At 49.9% G+C, this 27,036-nt stretch overlaps 1 protein-coding gene across 3 annotated transcripts in view; it reads left to right on the plus strand.

Annotated features, from left to right (window-relative positions):
- SEPTIN6 (septin 6) overlaps nucleotides 1–27,036 on the plus strand; it is a 67,524-nt gene that overhangs the window by 34,519 nt on the left and 5,969 nt on the right. For all 3 annotated transcript variants that reach the window (XM_060291889.2, XM_030849800.2, XM_060291890.2), the window contains 6 exons: nucleotides 5,330–5,516; nucleotides 8,446–8,607; nucleotides 14,518–14,614; nucleotides 17,327–17,495; nucleotides 20,354–20,486; nucleotides 22,970–23,160. In XM_060291889.2, coding sequence (XP_060147872.1) covers nucleotides 5,330–5,516; nucleotides 8,446–8,607; nucleotides 14,518–14,614; nucleotides 17,327–17,495; nucleotides 20,354–20,486; nucleotides 22,970–23,160 — 939 coding nt within the window. The remainder of the gene's footprint in view (nucleotides 1–5,329; nucleotides 5,517–8,445; nucleotides 8,608–14,517; nucleotides 14,615–17,326; nucleotides 17,496–20,353; nucleotides 20,487–22,969; nucleotides 23,161–27,036) is intronic.

The following is a 27,036-nucleotide window of genomic DNA, read 5'->3' on the forward strand; positions in this document are numbered from 1 at the left end:
TGAGAAATAAGACACAGTCTCTAGTTAAGGAGCTTGTAGTTGAGTAGAGGGGGCAAATATGTATACAAACTCTACATAATGTGGTAAGTACAGTAACAGAGGTATGTGGAGGGGGCCTGTGCGCACAGGAAGAGCAGCAGTCAAGCCTGGTGGCGGGAGTATAGGGTGCAGGTTGCTGAAAGGGGAGAGGAGGTGATCAGGAATGACTGGGCTAAGTCTTGAAATCTTGCAGGATGAGTACAAGCTAGTGAACTGGCTTAGAGTGGGTATTCAGTACACATTTGTTGAATGAATGAATGATATATACATTGATGGGAAAAAGAAAATAAACACCTCTAACTTTTCATCATTTAAAACCAAAAGTATCCAACCCACAGACATAGAAAACAAACTTATGGTTACCAAAGGGGGAAGCGGGGGAGGGCTAAATCAGGAGGTTGGGATTAACAGATACACACTACTATAGACAAAATAAACAACAAGGACCTACTGTATAGCACAGGGAACTATGTTCAATATCTTGTAATAACCTATTATGGAAAAGAATCTGAAAAAGAAGATATACAGTATAACTGAATCACTTTGCTGTACACCTGAAACTAACACAACATTGTAGATCAACTATACTTCAAACAACAACAACCAAAAAAACCCCAAAGTATCCATTGAAGGTTTCAACTAGGATGCTGGTGAGGGTGGAAAATAGTCTACAGTGCGTTGAGGAATGAACGAGAAGTAAAAATAAATAAATGAGTAGATTATTCTTTCATCTACTCCATCCATGCATTAAATATTTATTGGGCACCTGTTACATGCCAGACCCTGTGGTAGGTGCAGAAAAGAAACTTGACTGCTAAGGGAAGAAAAGACACAGGGCAGTAGTTGGGGAGAAATGTGTGGTTGAGGAGGACTGGGCTGTGGAAAGATCTTTTTTTTTGGTCGTTGTTGTTGTTGTTTTGCGGTACGCGGGCCTCTCACTGTTGTGGCCTCTCCCGTTGCGGAGCACAGGCTCCGGACGCGCAGGCTCAGTGGCCATGGCTCACGGGCCCAGCCGCTCCGCGGCATGTGGGATCTTCCCGGACCGGGGCACGAACCCGTGTCCCCTGCATCGGCAGGTGGACTCTCAACCACTGCGCCACCAGGGAAGCCCAGATCTTTTTTTTTTTTTTGAGATGAGGGAAGACTTAAGCCTGTTTATAGGTTGCGGGGAGGGAGTAGTCAGTAGTAGGTGAGGAGCTGATAGATGAAGCCAGGTTCTCAAAGAGCCTGAAAGAAATAAGATCAAGTACACAAGGGATGGTGGACCTTGAACAGGATGAGGGACCCTTCATCCTCAGAGACCAGAGGGGAACAGGGAAGGGGAGGGAGTGAGGTGGGTTGGGGCAGTGTGAGCCTGGTGACCTTGATTTTGTTGATAAAGTAGAAGATAATACCGTCTTGTGAGACGGAAGGGGTCATGAATAAGTTCTGAAGCTTGAGGAAAGTGTTGAAAGTTTGGCATGGTCAATGAAAGCAGTAGGAATGGAGCCAATCAAGGCCGGGCAAAAGGATTGTCGTGCTGTTTTAAAGGCCTATAATGAGGTTGGAGGCCAGGAATTTGGGTACCAAGACCCAAAGGTTTTTGTTTGTTTGTTTGTTTAATATTTATTTATTTATTTATTTTGGCAGCGTTGGGTTTCAGTTGTGGCATGCACGTGGGATCTAGTTCCCTGGCCAGGGATCGAACCTGGGCCCCCTGCATTGGGAGCACAGAGCCTTACCCACTGGACCACCGGGGAAGTCCCCAGGACCCAAAGTTTTGTGATTGCTTCGAGTCAACTTCAGCAGCAGTGGTGTAGGAGCAGAAAGCAGATCCTGAAATTTATTCCGCCCAGCAGGTTTGCTAGGCAGGGAGGGTAGAAAGCAGGGGTGTGGTGGGAGATGAGCTGATAAAAGAGCGTTTTGGACAATCAGTTATGGGGGTCAGCCTGGGCGAGAAGGAGATGAGGCCAGGAGGGGGTTGGTATCCTGTGAGATAACGGAGAGGTCAAGGTACCAGAGGATTCTGTGAGGTGAAAGATCAGGTTTAGGCAGACTGAAAGCGTAGGAGAGCTGGGAAGTTGTGCAGTGGTGGTCAGATAGTGGGGCGTTAGAAGCTGTCTTGGGTGAAGCTGGCCTGGCAAATGCTTTGATGTGTAGGTGGCTGAAGTAGAGGGAGCTGGAGGTTGGTGAAGTTGAGGCAATCAAGGAGTAAAGAGGCTGAAGGTTGATGGCCTGTCCTCAAGCACATTGCAGTCACCAGAACAGGGAGAAAGACGGGGTCAGGCACCACCACAAGAGGATGGAACAGGCCTCAAACGGAGACAGTTTTTTACACTGAGGTAGAGGATAACGCCCTAGAAGTGGCGCTGAGGGGCTACCTGAATGCCCACACACTGAGCCCAATGTACACAGGTTGTGGGAGAATAAGAAGCCTACACAGGGGACTTCCCTGGTGGCGCAGTGGTTAAGAATCCGCCTGCCAATGCAGGGGACACGGGTTCGATCCCTTGTCCGGGAAGGTCCCACATGCTGCAGAGCAACTAAGCCCGTGCTCCACGACTACTGAGCCTGTGCTCTAGAGCCCGCGAGCCACAACTACTGAGCCTGTGTGCCACAACTACTGAGCCTGCACGCCACAACTACTGAAGCCTGCACGCCTAGACCCCGTGCTCCACAACAAGAGAAACCACTGCAATGAGAAGCCCGCGCACTGCAGCGAAGAGTAGCCCCCGCTCGCCACAACTAGAGAAAGCCCGCACGCAGCAACGAAGACCCAGCACAGCCAAAAAAAAAGAAGCCTACATAGGAGGGGGCTGCCAGGCAATGGGGTCCTCAGGGTTGCGGGGTCCTCAGGGTTGCAGGGTCCTCAGGGGAGAATGGGGTTACCAGTAGTGTGAAGAGGTAAGGCAAGTTCTGTGAAGAGAAAGATGATATAGTCCAGCACTTCTCAAACTTTAAAGTTGCATACAAGCCACTGAGGCTCTTAGGAAGATGTAGATTCTGATCCTGTAGGTCTGGGTTGGGGACTGGAGAGTCTTGATTTCTAACAAGCTTTCAGGTGACCACAGTGCTGCCTATTCAAGGACCACACTCTGAGTGGCAAAGAGGTAGGCAGTTTTGTTTACCATGGTTCAGGGGTTTCAGAGGGCACAGTGGACACATTTTTGAGGGGTGATGAGTCCATGAGGAGAGAGTGGAATAGCAGTGAGCATAGAGGGAAGAGGTGGCTGGAAGGATGGAGTAGATTAGGTGTTGTCACTCTGGGCACTGTTCCGGTAGACCTGACCTTATGGTATCTTGGCTTTGATGGCTGAGATGGTGCTGCTCAAGTATAATGTCTGTGACCAGGCCTTCTGGGTTTCTAGCAGGGGAGCTTCTGACAGCTGCGTTTGCACTGAGGACTGGCACGTGGGAGAAGGAGACTGGGATGACTTCCGGGTGTCTAGGAAGCAGATAGGAGACAGTGATAACTGAGGCCATGGGAGTGACCAGGACCACGCAGGGCTAACGGGCATGTGATGTGTAGAATGACAACAAAAGATGGTCCAGGGGCTTCCCTGGTGGCGCAGTGGTTGGGAGTCCGCCTGCCGATGCAGGGATCGCGCGCGGGTTTGTGCCCCGGTCCGGGAAGATCCCACATGCCGCGGAGCGGCTGGGCCCGTGAGCCATGGCCGCTGAGCCTGCGCGTCCGGAGCCTGTGCTCCGCAACGGGAGAGGCCACAACAGTGAGAGGCCCGCGTACCGCAAAAAAGAAAAAAAAAATGAAGTAAAAAAGTTATGTAATGGAGGGAAAAAATGTAGCAGTGCCATAATTAGATCACTCAAGTGAGCCTGTCACCTGAAAATTAATTGGATAAACCTAAGGGATGTATCCCCCCGCCCCCACTCCTAATTCTTCAGGAACCTTCTAAGGATCTCTGCAACCAACAGATTCTTTGATGCTCTTACCCTTCAGAACAATGTTTGACTCATAGGGGTCAAAGGAAACAGAAAGGACTATATTTTTAGATTTTTCTCTGAGGCTCCAGAGGTACCCAGCATCTGGCTCTCTCTGTATGTAGCTCTCAGAATCTAGAATTCTGTGATTCTTTTTAAAAGAGCTCTTTTGCCTTCTCTGCTAGGGGGATCTTTCAAAAAGGCTCAGGGTGGGAGCTGCTGCTCCTCCTTCAATCGTGTTCCCTTCCCACAGTGGTCTCTGCAGACTCCCTGTCCCGGGCCGGATGCTAAACCTCTTCCAGCTTGAAGGGAGAAGCCCTGGAGGGAGGGGCAGCGGACAGACGGGGAGATGAGAACAGAGGCAGGGCGGAGGCTAAGATGACCTAACTAGAGCAGGAAGAGGCTGCAGGGGTGGCAGGAATGGCCTGGGAGAGAACAGAGAAGCTTCCCAGGACAGAGAGGAGACTCCCAGCAAGACTTGGAGCCACACGGGAGCGCCGTGCCTGGAGACTCAGTGAGCTGGGGGGTGGGGCGTGTGGGGTGTGTGTGTGTGTGTGCGCGCGCACATGTGTTAAGGTTGTGCAGGCGGGACTATCTTTACCAAATTTTGTCCGAATACGTAGATTTTAAAGTCATGACCTTAGAGGAAATGAGAACTGGAAAAATATCTGGACCTTAGGGGAGCCAAGTGGGGAGCGCCTCGAACCCAGGAAGATTGAGCAGAACCCACTGTGTTCTGGAAGATTCCCCAGCAATGGGTCAAGGAGAGGTCCTGACCACCACTGGGTACCAGCTTGAGTATTAGGCACTGCTGGGGAGACGCAGGAAGTGGAGACATGAGCCCAGCCTGGTGTGCAATCAGCCCATCCACAGATACTGCCAGTGGGCTCCACACTGCATCGGGGCCCCATGGGGGCAGAGAAGGGCCCTTCACTGTCCCTGCCCTTCACAAGGACACAGTCTATTTGAGGGAACACTAATCCTTGTGAAACAACAGTAAGCGATCCAATAGCATAATTCTTTTTTACACTCCTGGGTCACAGAAGGGATTTCTGGCAGAACTGGGGAATTGTGGAGGAGATGGGCATTCATCCGAGCCCTGAGGCCTGGGAGGGCAGGATTGGGATGAGAAGAGAGAAATGCACATTCTAGAGAGAAAGCGCACTGACGGGCATATGGTTGGCTCACGTGGGGACCAAAGAGGTGGCCAGTCTGACGGAGTTGGAGGCCCCACTGAGAGGAGATGGAGAAATCCAGCTGGATGGGGAGAGTCAGATTACCAAGGACATTTTCAGCTTCTAAAAGAGTTTCGAAGCCTATCAAAATGCAGGTTTTTGAAGTGGTCTGGCCATTTCCCTACTCTCTCCTTTAGCTACAGGCCCATTGTGGAATTCATCGACGCCCAATTTGAGGCCTACCTGCAGGAGGAGCTGAAGATTCGCAGGTTACTGCACAACTACCATGATTCCCGCATCCACGCCTGCTTGTACTTCATTGCCCCCACGGGTCATTCCTTGAAGTCTCTGGACCTAGTGACGATGAAGAAGCTGGACAGTAAGGTACCGAGGCCTGGGAGGCAGGGACCAGGGCAGGCGGGAGGCAGGGCAAGCTGGGCTCCCTCCTGCTGGTCTCTTGTGCAATGCACATGCCAGAGCTCAGGAGAGGTTTTGTGGCATCTTCATCCTCCCCTTCATTCCCTGTCCCTCCATAAAGATGGTGTTGATTGACCCAGCACCTGAGTTGTATGCTTTGCGATGTTTTCCCAGCACTGGGCATGAGTCTTCCCTGAGCTGTCTTTCTGCCCTGATCCCTCTTGGGAATAAAGGTGGATGCAAGCAAGACGGCTGTCTGGGTCTAGGGCCTTAGGCTTTGGCGATGCAAAGGTGTTTTTCCTTTGTCCTGATGTTAACTGACCTTTACTAGAATCAAACATGCAAACTTGACTTCCAAAGTTACTATTCTTATTATCAATAATAATTTTATCATAGCAGCTACCATTTTTTAAACCCTTATTATATGTCACCACTGTAAAAGTACCTCATGGAGTATCTCATTGAATCCTCACAACAACTCGGTAAGGCAAACACTATCGTTACCTCCCATTTTATAGAAGAGAAAACTGAGGCTCTAAGAGGTTAAGTGACATGCCCATTGTCATATAGCCAGCTCCTGGCAGAGCCTAGATTTGAACTCAGATCTGTGGCACCAGGTTATATTGCCTCCATACCCAAGGAAGATGGCTGTGGGAATCAGGCACATCCTGCTTTAAGATAAACTGAAAAATGCAAGTCCCACATCCGATATAAATTAGACAGTGATTCTTCATGTTAAAGAATTATTGGCTGTGCAAAAGAGTCGACCACAGGATTCTTTTTTTTTTTTTTTTTTTTTTGCGGTACGCAGGCCTCTCACTGTTGTGGCCTCTCCCGTTGCGGAGCACAGGCTCCGGACGCGCAGGCTCAGCGGCTATGGCTCACGGACCCAGCCGCTCTGCGGCATGCGGGATCCTCCCGGACCGGGGCACGAGCCCGTGTCCCCTGCATCGGCAGGCGGACTCTCAACCACTGCGCCACCAGGGAAGCCTGACCACAGGATTCTTTAAAAAGCCTAATTACTAGTACGTTTCCTCCCCTAACATTTCATATGTGTCTGGCACTGTGATGAGTACTTTATAGGCATTGTTTTTATTTCATCCTTCCAATAATCCAGTGTGGTGAGTACTATTATTATCCCCATTTTACACAGGAGGAAACTGAGGCACAGTCAAGTAGCTTGCTCCAGGTCAGACAACTTGCAATGGGTCTGGGATTCAGACCGAGCTCTCTCTGACTCCAAGGAATTTATTTTACAAAAAAAATCTACTTTATATGCAGTTGTTTAGTAGCACATTCACTATAAAAACGGAGTTTCAGCTAGCATCGAAATAGGAGCAGTTTTTCGTTTTTCACAGCAGTGAGTTCCCTGCCCACGAGTAACGGGCCGCTTAGGAAGTGTCGCCACATCCTGCATGTCTTGAAGAGGGTAGCAGAGTGATGCGGCTGGCGGCCTGGCGGAAGAGCTAAGTTAGGTAGGCCTGTGTTTACAACGTGCCAGTGGGGGACGTGGCGAAAAGTGTTGCCACCTTGCCAAGGGCTTCGGTCCCCACGCCCCAAGGCTTTAAGGGAGGTACCTCCAAGGTGCAGTCTTTCTTTGACCAGCACCTGAAGCTGCAGTGTCAGCCTTGAGAGGCGTTCCTGAGGCAAAGAGCAGAGGAGGTGGGATTTGTCTTAAGTCTAGAGCTCTTTTCAGGGCCCAAGTACCATCCATGCCAGCCCATTGGAGTCTGCTGGCAGGACCAACTGTGCTTTCTGTGTGAACTTGAGCTTAGCTGTGCTGTGTCTCACTCAGGCATGTAGGTTTCTTTACCCTCCAGCAGTAAAAGCCTTGTCACTTCTTGGAGGTATTTCAAGGATTGAGGTTCAGGTGGATTGTACTTTGGGTAGCATTAGTCCTTTCTCCTGCTGTCCAAAATTGGGCATTTGTACCTACTTTCTTTTTTTTTTGCGGTACGCGGGCCCCTCACTGCCGTGGCCTCTCCTGTTGCGGAGCACAGGCTCCGGACGCGCAGGCTCAGCGGCCATGGCTCACGGGCCCAGCCGCTCTGCGGCATGTGGGATCCTCCCGGACCGGGGCATGAACCCGTGTCCCCTGCATCGGCAGGCGGACTCTCAACCACTGCGCCACCAGGGAAGCCCTGTACCTGCTTTCTTTATGCAGAAATTAATCATGAGACTCCGGCAGTATAACTCTTTTTGGCTAAGTCTCAGATCAAATTGGTAACACAGGGTCATCATCACGTAAGTGGGTAGGTTCATCAGTGTTTGCTGCCAGAAAGAGGGCCAGGTGTGCATCTTCACAGAGCCCTGCCCTTCTTCCCTTCGCATGTGGTTCCTTTCATACTGGCTGGGGCTAGCCTGCACCGATGGGCTGGGACAATTTACTGTTAGCAAGGAGTTGCCACCTCTCCCCTTGTCCACTGTCTATTCCCAACTCTCATCTTTGTGCTTCAAATCACCCAAGCAGTGACCTTGATATTAAGATATCACATAGCTCATCAGTTTGGATCTGAGCTGGCAGGTTAAGACTGTGGACTTAGGAATAAGGCTAAACTTGGATGTGGATCCCAGTTCTGTTACTTACCTGCTCTGTGGCCTTGGACAAGCTACTTAGCCTCTCTGTGCCTCAGTTTCTCATTGTGGTACTAATACCTCCTGGGAGGGTTTTTTGTCAGGGTTAATTGTGTTAATTCTTGTAAAGCACTTAGTTCAGTGCCCAGCAAACAGTAAGCACTCATTGTCGTATATTATATTGCTGTTTGGCCATGGAGGTGGCCAGTCCTGGACTACTGTGTTGAGCTGCTCCCTCTGGTAGCTGGTAGAAGTCCTAGGTCGTGCCACTATCAGCTGCAGATTACCAACAATGACGCCGCTTTGCTCCTCCCTTCTCTAGGTGAACGTCATCCCCATCATTGCCAAATCAGATGCCATTTCTAAGAGCGAGCTAACAAAGTTCAAAATCAAAATCACCAGCGAGCTTGTCAGCAATGGAGTCCAGATCTACCAGTTTCCTACAGACGATGAGGCGGTGGCAGAGATCAACGGAACCATGAACGTGAGTGGGAGTACAGGACTTCAACTTTCTGGCCATTTGCTCTTAATTATTATTATTTTACCAAATAGCAGTCAGACGTCACCATCCATCTTAGTGTAGTCAACTTTCATTATCCGAGTCTCAGGGATTCAGACCTCTCCTTCCACCCTCCTCTCTGATGCCACACTGGTCTAGGCCAGGCAGCCCCCATGGGACTGCCGGCAAGGCAAACGGTCCTTGTCTCTGACCAATTGATGCGGCGAAAGAAGGCAAGGCTGAAAAAGCTGGCTGGCTTTGGAGACTCGAGGCTAATCTGTACTCAGATAATCAAGCCCTTTGCCCCTGGGACATGTAGCCTCCAATTTTTCTGGTGACTAGAGAAATGTTATTTTTAAATTTCAGGGTTACGCTCTGCTTTATGAAGTGTGAATGAATTGAAGAAAAAAACCACAACCAACCGCTTGCCATCTTTCCTCTCACTCCCGCACTCCCCCTTCTTTACAATGTGTCGACGCTGTTGCCGCGAAATCGTCAATGTTGTGATTTCAAGGAGACAGATAATAGCTTGCAGAAGGCCTCTGCTTTGGGAACAGATTTCTTTTTCTCTGTTGAGAGGCATCAGTTTTTCCTAATGACATAATGCCTGGGTATAGCCAAACTCAGGAATGCCTTGTAATAAAAGCCATTTTTAGAAAACTTTCCTGCTGCCGCCACCCCCGAAGTTATCATTAGAGCGTCAGCTGCCACCTCCTATGAATCGGCCAACAAATTAGCATAGCGGGGCAGCAAGTCACTGTCTCGCCTGACTTCCTGCCCATCAATACACCCGAGATATGTCTGTGATGAGAGATCCCTCATCATCTTTGACAGAAATCTGGCCCAAGGGTAGAGCTGTGTGGATTGTGGGAGGTGGAGTTGTAGCCTCTCTGACCCGTCATGAGCATTAAAAAAACTAAAAAAAAAAGATTAGTGTTGATCCTCTCCAGCAGTCAGGGCGTTTTGATGGAAACTAGCTTCTGGCATGATGAGAAAACCTGAAAGGGTGCCTAGTCTGCAAGAAAATTGGAGCCTAGAGAGAAGCGTCATCAGGCACTGATGTCTGGAAGCGCCTAGTCACCTCAGAACAGCAGGCCCCATAGACACCTTCTGAACGTGGATTCCATAAGTCACTAGGCAGCTTTCAGCCTTGTGGCTTGCTTTGCTAAGGACAGATAGGGGCGAAGAGTCCTCAGCAATCTCAGGGCATCACACAAAACGACCTCTGGCCGCATTGTGGGTCAGGAGTGGCAATCACGTTGGGCTCTGCTCTCGACTTAGCTCTGGGCCCTTGCTTGGAGCTCGGGCAGCCTTGGCCTCAAGGTCAGAAACTTCCCGTGCTACGAAGCAGCAGTCCTCAACCATGCTGTTTTGGCTGTGAAGGGGTTCTGGGTCCTTTCTTACATTAGTCCAGTGTTTCACTTTGAAAAACTAAATTTGAGTGGAAAAAAAAAAATTTGAGTGGGTTCCGGGTTAGCCCTATAACAGCATCACTCAGCACTCATCCCCTTGCGTTCCCCCAGGCTTTTTTGAGTGGGAAAGACGGGTGGCTCACAGCTAGCGTGCCTGAACTGGGCACGTGCACAGGAGGGGGCGTGCATGTGAACGCTGTGTGTTACATGTGTCGTGATGGGGGAAGAGTGGGGAGTTGCTGCTATAAAATATATACACAGGTTTGCTGAGCCTGCCTGCCACTGGAGCAACTGTGTCAAACTGGGCCTTCGGACAAGCCGTGCATATGAAGCTGCATCATCAGAGAGCCGGGCTTGGCTGGTAGGAGGAATGGGTGCTGGCCTTTCAATTCTGAATTTGACTCCAGCCTCACAGCCTCGGCCACCCCAGCCAATTGTCATGGGAACTGGATTGGAAGAGGGGAAGAAGCTACTTGCCCAAGTGCAGAAGAGCCCCCAGTCATCCTGCAGCTCCCCACTAGGGACTTTCATGGCAGGAAATGAGAGTCATGAGGTCTAGCCTTCCCCTGGGCTTCTGGGTGGCTCTGAAAACCCTTATTTCAGCTTGAGGGGCAAGAGAAGGGAGGGAGAGGTCTTGTTGCGTGCTCCTTTCCACCTATGCTCTGAGAGCTCTCAAGGTTGTAGATTTTAATGCTTAAAATTGCTGTGTGGTTCAGATCGAATGTTGTTCTTTGAATGCTTCAAATCATGGCCAGGGACCAGGGACTAGGCCCAGTTACTCGACTCGGCTCAGTCAGTTGGCTGCCTATGAGGTCTTGAGTTTGGCCCCCGCAAAGGCATTTGGGCCCAGTGAGAGCGCATGGGTGACCGGGAGGGTCACAGGGAGACCCATAGGCACAAGCCTGTCTCCTCCTGGGGCAGCAGTGCCATTTCCATTGTTGGCACATACTTCTGTGGGCATCACCACCAAGGGTTGACTTGAGAGAATCAGACAATTCTCGGTCACTGGTAGGAGCCTAGAATGGAGGCCAGCATAACCGGCAGAACGACTGGGAAATACTGTCCCCCTGGGAGGAAACCACACCCATTCGGGATATTACCAGATGAGAGATAAACGGTGGTCCTGACACTCTGTTTCACGAGGCTTAGGGGGATGGTCATCTAACCTCCCTAGTAGAATGGGTGTCGTGGAACCAGAATACAATAATCATGCCAGTTGGATCATCAAATACTTTAAAATGTACCGAGAGGAATTTAAGGTACATATGAGGCTGCAAAGGTAGTGAGTCTGGGAACAGACTCCCGGAAGGAGGCTGAGACTGGGGCATCCGAGGTCTCTTGGGCGAGAGAGGGTAACACGGAGTCCCCTTAGGAACTTGTCCAGGTTTCAGCAGCTGCGCCGTCTTGCATCTCCCCTCTCCTCCCTGGGCCCACACATACAGAGTGTCAGCCCTGGAGGTGGGGTTGGTTGGAGGGTTTGCCTTTTCCCTGCTCTGCTCGACTCTATTCTGGTTTTCAGAGCCATCAGTGTCTCAAGAGCAGCATGGTTAAAGCTGAGCTGACTTCCAGCCCTGGGTGGTTGGGAGAGGCTGGCGGCTACAGCGCGGTGTCCTCACTGCTCCCTGGGAAGATCTGGGCACGGGACTTAGGGACCTGGGCAACTCGGTTAACTTGTCTCTGCACCAGTTTTCCAAATCACGAATGGGGTTTATACTAACCGCCCTGTAAGCCTGTTGTAGAATCGAATGAAATCTGCCTGGGAGCACTTGGAAATGATATCCTTGCATGTACTTATCAGGACAGACTTTGACGCCAGTTGCAAAGGAGTGTGTGTGAGGCCTCGGGAGGGCTCTGGAGCTGCCGTGGCAGGGGCTGTGTGTTTTAGAGCAGGGAGGGATAAAATGACAGCAGTTTAAGGAGGAGGGAAAGTAAGTGACCCTGGCATTCTAACTAACAATGTCTTTTGGAGAGAAAAATAACAGTCCCAAGGGAATACTGACTTTTTTTTTTTTAATTCTTTTATTCTCGTCTTGGATTTTGTTTTCTTTTTTTTTGCTCTTAAGCCCAGAGAAGTACTTCCCACTTCACATGCCCTCCTCCTCCATCACTTTCAGCCGAGAGCCCAGGATGCGTGAGAATGGTGCAACATCTCCTCCCTCGGTCTCGCCCTCTGCCATGGCTGCCCCTTCGTGTGACTGAAGCTTTGGGCTGTCTGCAGGAGGGGCAGCCTTTTCCTTGAGAGTGTTTGGGGGTGGATTTGAGGCTCCCGATGTGTCTTGGGTCTCTGAGGGGGAATGAGTTGTGTCCAGATGACCCCCCCTGCAAAGCCAGTTGGCAGAGGTCACAGACGCTCTGGCACTTAGGCAGAGTTTTCAGGATTTCATTGCCCCCCATCCCATGCTCTATATGTCGCACGCCCAATGATCCTCGTGATCGGTCCCCTACTAGGACTGATGAGACATTTCCCACCTCCACCCATCACCCACCTTCCATATCCATAACCTCATCTTTCCCTCTGTCCTCTGTCCGCACTTCGGGGACAGTCATTGAAGTGGGAACACCTGAGATGATCATTGGAGAGCAGCTGAGAGGGGGTGAAGGGGGAGCTGCTTCAGCTGGATAGCCAAGCACCTCGGGGGGTTAGCAGGTGTCCTGGGGCTGAGCTCCTGACTAACGCCTGTGTTCCTCCACTCTGAAGAACATTCTTGGGGTGCAGAGTTAGAGGAGAATGGAAAGGAAGGATGGCTGTGAGATCAGATTTCAACTGCCTCTTACAATCTGGCCTTGCATGGCCAGTTCACCCCCAGGGTTTAGAGTGTTCCCCTCATCTGCTGCTCGAACCCCCCAAAAGGGAGTGGTAGACCAGCAGGGGTGGGCTTTGAAGTCAGAGAGACCTGGATTCTGCCCCTAGCTCTGCCTCTTACTGCGGTGTGGCTGCTGGCAAGTCATTTAGCCCTTCCGGACTTCAGTTTCCTCTTCTATAAAATGGGGATAATAAGAATACCTACATCCTAGTGTTGTAAAGATTCAGTGAGATAATACAACGTAGAGCACCTGGTATGTGGGAAACAGAGCTGCTGCTAATATCAGGTCCATAGCTCCCAATCCCGTTAGTACGATTGCTACTACCTACTCTGTGAAGCCTGCTTTGACTTCCCACGGAATTAGCTTCTCCTTCCTCTGAGTTCCTCCAGCCCTCAAGCCTCTGTTCATAGTCTGGACCTTGACTGTATTATCACTGTTGGTGCGTCTTTCCCCTACCACACTGTGCACTCGCCAGGGGAAGGCTCTGAGCTTTTTCGGCGTTGTATTCTTCTTAATGCCTGGCACATAGTAGGAGCTCAGTAAATATTTGTAGACTGGATGAGTGAGCAAGTGGGTCAGAATATCTGAGATTGAAGCCTGTTTCTCCAAGCAGGCTAAGAAAGCTTGTTCCAGTGGACTTTTTCCTTCTCTGTGTAAAGCCCTTTTGGCCAAAACTCCACCCAGGATCACCTGGTTTGTAAACAGTATTTATTCAGTGCTTCCATTTGGCCGGTGGTGACTCAGACTTATAACCTGGCCGGCTCCCTGTGGAATGGGGTGCAGTGCCGGTGTCCCAGGTCCCACGCTACCAGATGGGGGTGGCTGCCTCTCCTCCAGCCCTCGCTCCTTGTTACCCCCCTCCCCTGCAAGCATTTGTACTTTTCTTTCCTCTGCTATTCCTGTGGTCGTGCCACTGCCATTCAAGGAGTATTTATTAAGCACATACTGTGTGCAGGGCACCAGACCATACACTTGAGCCCTTGGGCATATTCTGTCTTATGTGATTTGGGGTATGTAATTCAGTCTTCCCCAACCAGAGTGTAAGCTCCCCGAGGGCGAGAGAGTGTGTCTTCTACTCCTTTTGCTTCCCTTACAGCCCCTGACACAGAACCCCGCACAGGGATGGGCACGTGGGTAAATGCTTGGGGACTTGACTTCTAGGCTCAGGAGCTCAATGCGAGCTCTTGCTCTGGGGAAGGAGCGTCCATGTCAGTCAGCAGTGTGGTCTCTGTATGTGCCTATTCTCGGCACTGTCACACGCCGGGAAGGGGGGGCAGTGATCCCAGCCCCTTGGTTCTCCTTTAGTCTCTCTCCACACATAGCCCCCCTCATCCCACTCACCTGCGCTCCAAAGGCTCTTCCCCTCGGCAACTGTGAAGACTGACCAGCTGGCTGATCTGTGTATCTGCTTATTATCCTGCTTACTTACTGTCTCTGTTCCCTACGCACTCGGCCGTGTCCTCGTTACCTTCGATTGTGAATTTCTGAACAGCAGGAGCTTGGACTAGGCCTGTTCTCCCTACACAGCTCGGGAGCTTAAGAAAGGTCTCTTGATAATGGCGACAGCGAGGGACACTGCAGCTGGAGCGCCGAGGCCCCGGCGATGACCAGCAGCTGAACTGGGGGTCGCTCAGTGCCTTTCCCGGAGTTCAGAGCTTTTGTCTGCCTCCCGTTCCAGGCCCACCTGCCGTTTGCTGTCATTGGCAGCACAGAAGAACTGAAGATAGGGAACAAGATGGTGAAGGCGCGGCAGTATCCCTGGGGCACGGTGCAGGGTGAGTGAATCTCCAGGAGGGGGGCTGCGCTCAGGGATCCCCTTCTGTCTGTCTCTTTGCTTGTCCTCAGCCCCTGTGTGACCAGTCCCTAGCTTGTCCCCAGTCTCTACTCATTCAGCTTGGGCCTCAAACATCCGTAGGTGTTGCCAGCAGGCAAACTCTGGCTCCATACCTGGATTCTCTGCGGTGAGCAGGCTCTCTTTGTCTGTAATGGAGAAAGCATTCTTAAAACAAAAATAAATGTACTTGGAGTAAGGTAGCAAGGAGTGTGTGAGAAAGCATGTGTACTCGCCTGAGTGTACCAGGAGACCGACAACAGTGTCCACAGCAGCATTGTTCATAATAGCAAATAATTAGAAACGAGCCAGATAGCCATTAAAAATAGATTGGGAGAATTGTGGAATGTTCAAATAATGCAATATTATTCAGCAACGAAAATGGATGGACTTTAGTTACATCTACAGCAATGCATCTCAGAAACATAATGTTGAGCTGAGTAAATCATAGAAGAAGACAGGCCGTATGATTCCATTTATACGGATTCCAAAAGTAGATAAAACCAGACTTTAGGAATTCATGCATATGTGGTAAAACTATAAAGAAAAACAAAGGAAGGATAAATCCCTAACTCAGGCTAGTGGTTAAGTCTTGTTGCAGGGAAGGAGAGGCATGAGATCAGGGACTCAAAGGGACTTCTAGGGCCCTGGTAACGTTTCACCTGGGCCATGGATACATCGGTGTTCTTTTTTTTTTTTTTTTTTAAACCTTTAAATTGTATATTTCAAGCACTTTTTTGTATGTATGATTATTTTGCAAATTAAAAACAGACATATTGCCTACGGGCTCAGGAAATTTCCTTTTGTGGTCTGCCTGACACACATTATGTGGTACTAGTCAGTTCAGTGGATAAGGCCCAGGACATCGCCATGGGTGTACGAGGTGTCTGGTCCTCCGAGTCTCCAGCCATACGCTGGGTGGCAGATGGCAGGGGCACCGTGTGAGAGGGTGGCTGGTTTACTGTAAACTCATTCCGGCCACTGAGCAAACAACCAGAAGCTGATGGGAAGTTGTCCACATCACATCAAAGGCTGGCAGGCTCTGGGGCACGCCAGACACCCTCCGGCGATAGCTGGCTTTTCTGCAGGTAAGGACAACGCTGGTCATCAGAACCATGCTAGGTTTTGGTCTTCTCTACCATTTGGGTCTGGGGATGCTCCTCCCAGAACATTTGCAAATGCTTTCTGGACCAACAGTCCCACCCTGGGAGTGAATTTTGGAGTCTGAGAGACAGGAACCTGAGGTGAAATGAGGAGAAGCTAGCAGACGTGGTCCCAGTGACATACTCCGATTCAGACCACCTCACACCCAACCAACAAAGGGGGTTTTCCAAGTGTTTCTTGTAAGTCGGAGTTCGTGGTTCTGTTTGAGTGAGAGAAGCCATGCATTGTCTGGGCCTTGCAGGGCCTTAGAGTCACTCCTTGTGACTGGCCATCAGGGACCACTCTCCAGGGATGGAGGAGGAGATTGTCCTGAGGAGTTGCCTGACTTAACGCTGATATGTTCTATGACAGCGAGGGGCTTTCTCCCAGAGGCAGTGTGTCTTAGGCAAAGGGGTTATGTGAGCTGATTTGGGCTTTGGAAAGATTGCTCTGATGACCTCAATGCAATCTGCTGCAACCCTGCCCCACCCTGTCATCCTCGTGTCCCTCCCTGTCCCCACGACCTTCTCCCAGACCCGTGAAACAGAATCTGGGGTGACTGTGCCTGTTCATCATCTCAGATGCTACTCTTTTGAGGAGGGGGCTTGTTCACTCAGGCTGGAAAGTGGGGCCCACTCTGTCCTGGTCATCATTGCTGCCATCAGGCCATTATCCACCCTCTGAAAACACCTCCTTTGAAGCTTCTACCGTACAGATGGGCCACACCTGTGGTCCACATCCCTCCTTGTCACTGTCATCTATTGATGTCCTAGTTCTTCTCCCTTATCCTTTGGACTTTGGCACCTGGTCATAGCCTTTGTCTCTCCTTTAGAGGACCTGGATTGCAATCCTAACCCTGCGACTTCTAGTTGTGTAACCTTGCCTGACCTCATTGAGATCTTGCAAGGATGAGTCCCTTATCTGCCTGATTAATTCCTAGCCTTCCTTCAAGAGTCATCTTAGGGGTCGGTCATCTCTTTGTTGAAGCCTTTACTCTCCCTGGAGTTCTCAGGCCCCCGGGCTTTTCTGGGCTTTTGTTGCACCTTGGCTACATACCTCCATGTTGGTAATTTTTGCATTGTATTATGTTCTTCCACTAAACTGGAAGCTCCTACGGGCAAGACTCCATGTTTTTGAATTTCCAGTGCCTCACGTGATCCTGGGAACAGAAATTTTGCAAGTATTTATCAGATGGATGGTTGAATGTGCATTTGCCATCGTCCTAAAAGTGGTGCAGAGCAAACATTTCTGTGAATGTCTGGTGGGTGAATTTGGGTTGAGGTGCTAATGAATGTCTTCTTAGATATTTTTATGGTATTGCAGTTTTCCATTAGTGTCATTCTTGTAACTTTTCATTTGCCTTTTTAGTAGAAAAGCCAATTAGGAGGCAAAATTGCGAGCTCTATATACACAGATTGAAAGGCGATGTCACTGTTAGACATTTCCCGTCTCATTTTGTCCATTTCTGCTTCTTGTGACCTTCCTTTCCAATACCCCAACTGCTGCTATGCAGTTGAAAATGAAGCCCACTGCGACTTTGTGAAGCTGCGGGAGATGCTGATCCGGGTCAACATGGAGGACCTCCGGGAGCAGACCCACAGCCGGCACTATGAGCTGTACCGCCGCTGCAAGCTGGAGGAGATGGGCTTTAAGGACACCGACCCTGACAGCAAACCCTTCAGGTACCTCTCCCACCAGCCCGGCCCAGCTCAGCTCAGCGCACACGATGCGGGGCGGGGCGGGGGTGCGGTGGGGAAGCCTCGCCCTGGAGAATTCACAGGGGAGGTGAGACACGGGTGCCCAGACCTGGAGCCACAGGGCTAAGTCGCTCGCCACTTCCACTTGCCCGTCCCTTCTCTGCCTCGGCACACCTGCCAGGGGGAGCTGTGGCAGGACGGGCTCGGTAAGCATTGCTGTCCTGCTTATAAGGGTGGGGGCAGGGAGGAGGCCAGGGGATGGGCGAGGCCAATTGTCTCGCCGCCACAAGCATTCACACGGCAGCTGCGAGCCCTGAACCCGGGCCTTGTTCCGCCACGTGGCAGTTTGTGTCTGGCCACTGCCCTACTTTCTACATCAGGCTCCTTCTGCTCTGTCGGGTTTCCAGTCTGTTCTTTAGCCCCCTCCCTGTTATCAAAACCAGATGGGACCAGGCAGCAGTCATTGCACAAGTGTTGATGAACTTCCGGCTCTTCAGTCGCTGTCCTTAGTGTTTGTGTTCAAGGGCAAGTTTTGTTTTGACCACAGGATGTTAATAATCATTGACATTTCAAATCAGAACCAAGATGCTTTCAGAGAAGAGGAATGTTTTTGAAAACATTGCTTCAAATGCTTTCAAATAACTATGCTGATGGGAGCTATATGTTTAAGTGTTTGATCTAGATGCATGGTGTGTGACGTAAGCCCCACATTGTAAATTACCATGTGGTGTCCTTTATTGGAGCTCAGGTCCCCTTTCAGGAGCTGTCAGGCCTCGATAAGCAAGTTAGGGGGATGCTTGTGGGATAAGATGGCCTTCAAATGGCCTCTGAGATCCCACAGTACTTGTTCACAGCAGAAAGCCCACCTGGGGGCAAAGCATAGCCATTCCTTTGGGGATGCCTGGTTCTGGAGGGGCGAGTGAATGCCCCTTTCATGGACAGGGGCTGCCGGAGCCCCTGGAGTTGGAGGAAAACATGCTGGTCTCTCTGGTGGGCGTTGCCTTTGCTTTCTCCCTCCTTCCCTTCCGACAGCTTTAACTGCACCTGCGGGGGAAGAGGTGTCGTCTAGTCCCCTCCCCTCCTAGGTCGCCTCCAGCCTGACTACCTCTGTTTCCCGCGTCTTTGCCCTCTGCACGTTTTCTCTGCTGGCTCCTTTCCATGTTGCAGGCAGACATTCTCATCCTAAAGAAACTCTCCCTCACCCTGCTCCTCGTCACCAGCCTCCGCCCTGTCAAGGAGTTTGGCTGTGATGGGAAGGGGAAAGAATTGTTCCGTGTTTACTGGCTTCCGCCTCCACTGCACCACTGAATGCAGACGCCTCTCTCCAAGGTCAGCAGTCACATACTCACGGCCAATTCCACTGTGGCCTCTGAGTCCCATCTCTTTTTAATCTCAACATAGCATTTGATACTCGTCCCCTCTGCCTCCTCCCCGAAATTCTCTCCGCCGTTCGCTTTTCTAGCACTGGTCTGGCCGGTTTCAGTCCTCTCGCGCGCGCTGCTACTCCTTCAAAGCCTCATCGACAGGTTCATTTTGTTCAGCTTCTGCCTTTCCCCGTTCTTTCTGATGGCCTCTGCTCCTTTCACTCTCTATGTTCTTTGCAGCTGGTTCTTTCTACTCTCACAGCCCTAATTACCACCTAGAAATAGATTACTCCCAAGCTAACATCTTACTTTTGAGCTCCAAACCCAGTGATCCCACTGCTTACTGGATATTTTCACTCGGCTGTCCCATAGAGGATGTACCTGAAACTCAAGCTGTCTCAAATTTAATTCATCTCCTTAAACGTACTCCTTCTCCAGTGTTCCCTGTCATAGTACATAGCACCACCATCCACCTGGTTGCCCAAGTCGAAAAACCAGAATCATCTTTGACTCCTCCCAAGTCCTGGGAGTTCTGCTTCCCTCGCTTGTCTCCCATTCCCACATTCCTTCCCAGCCCTTGACGTTAATTAAGATCCTGTCATTTCTTACTTGGATTGTTGGAAAGTCCGTCCTTCACACAATGCCCAGAGTGGTCTTTCCCATTTTCAAAACGTATCAAGTCAGCCCTGCTTAAAACATCTAAGTCTTAACATGGCATCCAATGCCTGCTCTCTCCTGCCACACTCAGGAGCCTCGTCGCCCACTACTCCAGCCAGGTGTGCCATTCCTTCTCCACATGTGCCCTTCCACAGGCTGCCCTCTTTGGAGCACACATCCTCTTCATGTTCACCAGGCTAACTCCTATTTCTTTAAAGCTAAGTCCAGGCCGGGGGCAGGGAGACTTAACCCAGGCATCTCCCACTAGACTGTGAGTTCCTTGGCAGGCACAGTGGCTGTTGGCTCTAGATATTGAGTGACTAGCATAGTATCACTTATTTCTGTGTCCAGCACATGGTGGAGTCTCATCAAGTGTTTGTTGAAATCGTTCATCAATGTGATCAGTTTCAGAGCCAGGACCTGGCAGCATAGTGCAGGTGGAAGGACCTAGATTATGAGACGAAACCCAGCTTCCGGTCTCAGCTCTCCCTCTAACTAGCTGTGTGATCTTGAGCGAGTCACCTCACTTCTCTGGGCCTCTCTCTTTATCTGTAAATCAGGGAATAGAGGCAGATGTTCTAAGTCACTCCCAGTTCCAGATATCTCTCGGGTTCACCGGGGTGGCCCCATAACCCCGCAGCACCCTGTGACCCTGCTGTCACGTGCCAGTCCAGGTGCCCACAGCTCTGTGCTTCTGCTTTTGCACGTCCCACAGAATTGAGGAAGAGAGGGTGGGAGAACCCAGGGAGGATCACTGGGGCCAGTTTTCAGTGAGCAGGAGCCATTCCAAAGGCAGGGGAATTAACCTGACCATGTTCACAGCTTACAGGAGACGTATGAGGCCAAAAGGAATGAGTTCCTAGGGGAGCTCCAGAAAAAAGAAGAGGAGATGAGACAGATGTTCGTCCAGAGAGTCAAAGAGAAAGAAGCTGAACTTAAAGAGGCAGAAAAAGAGGTAAATGTGAGCCTGCGTGCCAGGTGGGAAGGAAAAGGAGGCTGAACTTGGGCAAGACAGGGGTTCCTGCCCCAAGAGAGCAGCTGGGGGAGTCTTGCAGCCTCCGGGCAGGAATGGGGCGCAGCATCTGTCACCGTGCCTTGGCTGGCACAGAGGAGGCTGTGAGATCTGTGTCTTCTCCATCCCTCATTCCCCAAGGCCGGGATGTTTTCTCGTTCTCTGTTACTTAGTTCACTAGAGCCGCACTGTCCCATAAGGTAGCTGCTAGCCCATGTAGCTATTTAAATTTAAATGAATTGAAATTAAGTACAGTTTAAAACTCAGTTTATAAGTTGCATTAGCCACATTTCAAATGCTCAACCCTCATGCCACAGAAAGTTCTATTGGGCAGCGCCACTCAAGAGTCAAGACCTGACCTAGCCCCTCGAGGTCAGGGGCGGGCTGATATTCCCCCCCCTTTCTGGGAGTTCGGAGCCCAGTAGGGACAGTTGATCACTTTCTTCGCAGTCCTGCTCCATCCTGCTTGCCCTGAGGGCCATGGGGAAAGATGGTCCCAGGGAGTCCTAGGTACCTTGCTGAATCCTAAACCAGTGACAGCTGCTGCATTTCCCCATCCACTTGAATATTCTATTCCATTTCATGCTAGCATTAAAGAAACATTGGTGCGGCTCTAGCAAGTTTTTAAACTAAGGCTTGATGGTCTGTCTGGAGTTTTCATTACTTAAGCCGTGACTAATAGAGTAGAGTGCATTTAGCCCTCTAACCATTGCCTTGCCTCCGAGGTCCCACTACCGATTCCCCTACTGCTGCCAGATTAATTGGCCTCAGGCACAGTTTTGGTCACGTCAGCAACTGCTTCAGCTCTCTGGGCCTCGAAACCCATAAAGAAAGGAAGCACTTAATTACTTCCCAAGCCTCTTCCTCTTTTAATCTGCTGTCCGGTGTTATTGCCAAAGCCCATGGCAAGAGAATTGACTTCATTTCAGTTTCACTTTTCAGAAGAATAATATCACCCAGTACTTTTAGGAAGACAGGTGAGGGGATCTCAACGATAAAGAAAATGAGTGAAAGGCCAGTGAACAAAAGCCAGGCGAAAGCAACTGATCAGCAGAGCTTCCACCACCAGCCTGCCCCAAGTGACTAGCAAAAGCTGGTTTACACAGCAGGTCTGTCATCCACCACCCCTTACTCAGTGACAGTCCCAGATACCTGTAGGACACGTGACCTCCTTCACAGTGTACTGTGAGTGCTGCAGAACCCTCCATTCCCTCCTGAATCCTCAAAAGAAAGTGAAATGATGCTTGGGCTGCTCTTACTATTCAGGGTAGTTTATCACATGCTAGTTTGTTACCACCTACACCCCTAGCGCTCTGATCCACTTATCACAGTGGCATGCCAGAATATTCTTGCTCTTCTCCTTTGGGTCTCTGGCTCTATTCAGGGCTAGTTAAGCCTCCCCTTGATCAAAGCTGAGGTTTCCGCAATCATCCCATTTTCTAAAATTCTTTTATCTCCTTCCATGTCCAAGAACAAGTCTTGTCTTTGACCAGCTTCGGCACTGCTGAAATTTTCTCTGCAACTCCCCATGATCTCCCTGATTGGAGGGAATAAGAAAAGGCAGGGGCCCCTTTCATATTGAGAGAGATGTCATTATATAATCATCTAAAGAATGAGTTGAAGGACTTCCCTGGTGGCGCAGTGGTTAAGAGTCCGCCTGCCGATGCAGGGCAGGGGACACGGGTTCCATCCTTGGTCCGGGAAGATCCCACATGCCACAGAGTAACTAAGCCCGTGTGCCACAACTACTGAGCCTGCGCTCTACAGCCCACGAGCCACAACTACTGAGCCTGCGCACCTAGAGCCCGTGCTCCGCAGCAAGAGAAGCCACCGCAATGAGAAGCCCACGTACTGCAGGGAAGAATAGCCCGCGCTCGCTGCAACTAGAGAAAGCCTGCACGCAGCAAGGAAGACCCAGTGCAGCCAAAAATAAATAATAAATAAATAAAAAGAATGAGTTGAGCTTAACTTCTCATACCTTCTATTTCCTTATAAAATGCAGACAATAACAGAATCTACCTCATAGGGTTGTTGTGATGATTAAATGAGTTAATACATATGAAGTGCTTATAAAAGTCAGTGCCTGGCCTATAATAAGCACTCAATAAATGTTCTGTATTATCACTGATGTTATTTTTATCCACATGTAGTAACTCTCGGGACTCTTTTAAATAAAATGCTTGATTAAGCAGAATGCACGATTCCCTGACCATATTCCGCAGCAGAAACACAGAGGTAAGATGGCAGAAGGGAACTGTCCAGAACGTGGTGCCCTTTGGTGCTATCATAGCCGTCCCTGGCAGAAATGGCTCGTCAGGTCCCAGGGTCCTGAGGGTCGCAAGCCTGCCCATCCCCACCCCCACCCCGGGCTCAGCTGGGATCTGCTCACAGGGGGTCTCCCCAAACTCCCTGTGCTTCCCTGCCAGCTGCATGAGAAGTTTGACCGTCTGAAGAAACTGCACCAGGACGAGAAGAAGAAGCTGGAGGATAAGAAGAAATCCCTGGATGATGAAGTGAACGCTTTCAAACAGAGAAAGACGGCAGCCGAGCTGCTCCAGTCCCAGGGCTCCCAGGCTGGAGGCTCACAGACTCTGAAAAGAGACAAAGAGAAGAAGAAGTAAGTAGTGGGCTGCTCTGGGGCGAGGGCCTCTCTCCCATCCTGCTCATCCCCTCAGGGCGGTGACCGAGGCCAGCTGTGGGCTGATCTCGGTGTCCCCACTGGACCTTCGGATTCCCTGAGTTTGGGGAGCTGAGAGTAGGGGAGGGCGGTGTGTGGCCCCAGAGGCCCAGCCCCTCTGCTCGGCCCGCTTGGGAAAACCCTGCAAACTCAAGGTAGGAGGAGAGGGAGGGAAAGGGGGACGAAAAGCAAAAGGAATGTGAGACAGGAGAAAGAAGAAGGGAGGAAACAACGAGAAGCTGCAAAGTTACAGGAAAGAGATGAACAGAAAGAAGTGCAGAGAGAGGGTAGCAGGAGCCTCCGGGCACCCTCTTTCCCCCGGGAGGCTGGAGCCGATCCAGCTCACAGGCCTCTGCTCGCTTGTCCTAGGTCTAAGGTGGTTCACCTCTCCATGCCTGGAGACCCCCCCCTCGCCCCCCCCGCTCAGTTCTCACGGCTGCGGCCAACAGGGTTCAAGTGCTGCCGCTGAAGGCTGCAACTTGGTCCTGATTTCTCACCCCTTCCCGTCCCTCCCTCTTGGCTGCTTTGTTGTTCCCAGCCTGGGGTACCGGGGACTTGGTGGGGAACCCTCAGATGCTAGTATCCTCCGCGGGCACCATCCTCCACGCCGGGGATGACTGTACAATCCATCTGTCTCCCCTGGCGTTTGGTGAGGCAGGATAGCATGAGCTCTTGGTTACCATGTGGGTCAGTATCCCTGACCCAAGCCCAGGCCTTGCTTGCTGAAGTTATCCATCCCTTATCCCAGAACCAGAGAAGAGAAAAGCATTTCCGACGGGACCTGTACAACACCAGGAAAACATCCGGTGGTCCCTTGCGCTCTAATTGTTTGTGCAGTGTGACTGGAGGAGCCCTCATTTGCAGTGTCAAGCAGTGTCCTTACTAAAGCGGCCCGAGGATCTGAAACATGTCCCTGGTCATTGCCTTCTGTTCTTAGCCACTTGTTGCTGGACTCAACTATTGGATATTTGCCAGAAGGCGGAAACATCCTTTCTTCTGTGCCTGACTTATCACTTAAGGATAAAACAGTATAACATTTCACCAACAATAAAATACAACAGTAAAATAGCTTATATTTAAAGGCACTCAGTTTTGCCATCTGAATATTCTTTTTTCAAAAATGTAATTTGGGTATTTTCACCAATCAGTCCAGAGATTTTTTGTTACTGAATCTCACAGTCTATATGTCAAAGTCACAGACTAACTTTTTGTGGTATTACCTGATAGATAAAGTTCAGGTAGCCCGAAAAAAGCCTCTTTGGGCGCACTGTATATTAACTGACTTGTGTTAGTTGCGCGGCAGGAATGGATTTCTATTTTTAAGATCAGAAAAGTCTAAATTTGTCTTCCGGCCTTCCGTAGTCCTGTGGTGTTTGTTAACTCAGTCCCTGGGGCAGTTTCATGGCCTGCTGGCAGGAATTAGGAGATTCATTTGTTGGGACCCCACTGACACTCAACTATAAATAGTCCCTATTGAGCTGTTCAGTGGAAGTTCCTCCCAGACCAGGCTTTCTCCTCGTTGCCCTCAATTAACTGACTGCCACCCCACCCCCAGGCAGAGGACCCCAATAAGGGGTCCTCTTCTGTATTTCCAGATATATAAGTGGCCCCAGGTGTGGGCTTTTTATGTAATTCCCTGAACATTTGGCTAACCTCTGGAAGACCCATCATTAGACCTGTGTCACCCTTGTCCCGTGGTGATGATGGGGGGGCGGGGGTTGAGGGCGGAAGTAGGGGTAGAAGCATTTCTTCTTGAGAGATGGTGATCGGATCTAATAGAGTCACATACTGAGAACTTCCTTTGGCTGCCCTTAAAGAGGTTAAGAAAGAGTACCGGTGTTTCGGGGGTCCCTACCAGCACACCCTCCCTTCTTCCCCTCCCCACTCCTCCTAATCTCCTCTGACCTCTAACTCTTCATTGTGTGTGTCAGCATAATATTATGTTTGATTCATAATATTTGATTTCTCCCCAAGCTCACTCCACCTTCATCAGCTTTTACTGTTTTACAGTTAACTCTGCTGTTTGCTGCATGCTGCATGAGACCCAGGGTCCCGGTAAGCTTCATTAACTCTAAATAGAACTGCCAGTGGCTTCTAGAACACACCTCCCCGAATCCCACCCCCTGCCCAACACACGTATCTAATATCAAAGAAGCTGCTTCATTGTTCTAGCTGGTATTCTCTTGTGACTTATATTATGAAAAAATAGGCTGGTGTGATTTCAGGTATACATGTGGGAATGTTTGCCTTCCTGAGTACAAGTGGGGTGTTTTCAGACTTTTGCTGCTAGAACAGCTAGGTAGCATAAGTAGATCCTGTGATCAATATTTGAAGTTTCAATTTTGGCCATTTTTTTTTCTAAAGGCGCCTTCATCATTACTTTCAAAATTAACTAAACTGCTGTGACGAGGGGAACTGTTGAGTTCACAAGCCCTGTTCTGCAACGTCACGGTCAGCCTTGGCGCCCAGGTTTGGGAATGTTTTGAGCCAACGGAAACTTGCTTCTGTGTTTCCCTCTGGTGGCTGTTTCTTACCTGAGGGGTTCAAGTTCTCTAATTTCGTTTGGCCCCCAAAACTATAATAAAAGTGGAAGAAAATGAAGGTTCTCAGATATTATAGAATATTTAATTCCACAAGTACCAGCTTCATGAACACCTTTGATAAGTAGGTAAGCAGGTAACCGTTGGTAAGGTGGATTCCTCAGGGCTAGGTGTTGTGTCTGCAGGAGTGAATAAAGCAGCCCCTGGCATCACATAGTTTATACGTTGGTTATAGCGATGATTAAGTTGCTTCTATCTTTTTAACTAGACTCAGGTAGTGAGTGGGGAGGAACATAAATATTTTAAATCTAACATAATTAGGCTTATTACCATTGTTAAACTTTACCATAGAAACTTTCAAGCAGGAACGAAAGAAGAGAAAGGACAGTACAATGCAGCCCCATGTACCCACAACACAGCCCCCAAACAACTGTCAACATACACCAATCCTGTCTTATCTATTGCTCCAAACCGGCTGGATTACTGCAAAGCGAAACCCATATCATTTCATTTGTAAATACTTCAGCATGCATCTCTAAGAGCTCATGACTCTTAAAAAAAATAAATAACGACAACGCCACCATTATCACACCCCCAAAATGAACAATTCGTTCACATAAAATTTCTAGTCAGTGTTCAGAATACCCCGGCTGTCTCATAAATGCCTTTTACATTTGCTTTGTTTGGGTCAGGGACTATAAAATATTGAGAAGACTTCTCCCCACTCACCCATGGAACTTATGATTTAAATGGAGAGCCTGCTGTTAGTCACCGAACTAATCGCTGCAGCTACTGCCCTGGGGACTTTGGGCAGCTGGCAAAACATCCTACTTTCAGGCAAATCCCGAAGAGGAAGTCCATAGAGGCTTCTGAAGCATAAGGCCCGTGAAATTGGGCCAAAGGAAACAACCCGAAAAGAACAATGAAATGATTTATTGTCTGGCTTAAAAGCAAGTCTCGGCGCCCTGGTAGTTGACTTGAATGAAACAGCAGGTTTCCACCTAGGAAGACTCAAAACTCCGAGAGTGTCTGTCCATGGCTGCAGTCCCAGTGCCCAGCACAGAGGCCGGCACTCAGTTCATGTGTATTTTCTTTGCCCCCCCCCCCATTTTCAATGAGGACAACAGGAAAGTTGCATCCTGTTCAGTTAGATTTCAGTTAATGAAACCCAAATTAACGCTCTTTGACACACTTTGGTTCAGCCTTCCCAGAGTAAATCATTGGTAATGGCCATTACTAAAATGAGTCCTGGCAAAACTATAATTAAAGCCATACT

This window comes from Globicephala melas, chromosome X, assembly GCF_963455315.2.
Source record: "Globicephala melas chromosome X, mGloMel1.2, whole genome shotgun sequence".
In the NCBI taxonomy this organism is placed as follows: domain Eukaryota; kingdom Metazoa; phylum Chordata; class Mammalia; order Artiodactyla; family Delphinidae; genus Globicephala; species Globicephala melas.